Source organism: Asparagus officinalis, chromosome 8 (genome assembly GCF_001876935.1).
Source record: "Asparagus officinalis chromosome 8, Aspof.V1, whole genome shotgun sequence".
NCBI classification, from domain to species: Eukaryota; Viridiplantae; Streptophyta; class Magnoliopsida; order Asparagales; family Asparagaceae; genus Asparagus; species Asparagus officinalis.
This window is the reverse complement of record NC_033801.1, coordinates 101,768,781-101,769,406: the sequence shown is the minus strand read 5'-3', so window position 1 is coordinate 101,769,406 and position 626 is coordinate 101,768,781. Positions and strand designations below refer to the sequence as shown.

At 37.2% G+C, this 626-nt stretch overlaps 1 protein-coding gene across 1 annotated transcript in view; it reads left to right on the top strand.

Annotated features, from left to right (window-relative positions):
• LOC109821616 (derlin-2.2) overlaps positions 1 to 210 on the top strand; it is a 7,604-nt gene extending 7,394 nt beyond the window's left edge. The window contains exon 4 of the mRNA XM_020387791.1: positions 200 to 210. Within this exon, the coding sequence (XP_020243380.1) occupies positions 200 to 210 (11 nt within the window). The remainder of the gene's footprint in view (positions 1 to 199) is intronic.

Sequence of the window (626 nt, the reverse complement as noted above, 5' to 3'; positions counted from 1 at the left end):
ATAATTATAAATAAAAGCTAGAATTGAGTTTAGGAAAACTTCTCTAGATGACAAGAGAGAGAGAGAGAGGTGGATTGAAGCTCAAATATCAATGAATTGATCTCCACTTCTTCTTGTGGAATTCATCGCAAACCAAACTCTTAAACAAACTTAAAATCAAACTTAAACTCTTTTAAAACTTGTTTAAAACATTTCATAGATTCCATCTAAAACTTAGGTATAAGGGGGTATTTATATGAAACCTCAAAGCCAAGAGAAAGCTAAGAAAAGACTAAAAAAAACTAGCTTAATAATGGCTCTAGAAACTAGCCGTTGGAGACTGAATGACAGATCGTCGGTCGACCGTAGGAAATGTGCGGTCAACCACGAGCAGGTCAGAAATAAAGCTTTGGCTCTGGACATCAGCCGGTCGACCGTGACGGTCGACCGCGAAACTCTCTTGACTGAAATTCAGTCAATCATCACGATCGACCGTGTGCCTCTGAAAACTATCCTGAGTCTCTGGACTCAAGATGGTCGACCGTGACGGTCGATCGCAAACTGATATATGAAAATTGACAGTTTTGAAAGTATTTTTCTGACTTTTAAAAATTTGTTAAAAATAACAAATGATGTCCAAAAATAAT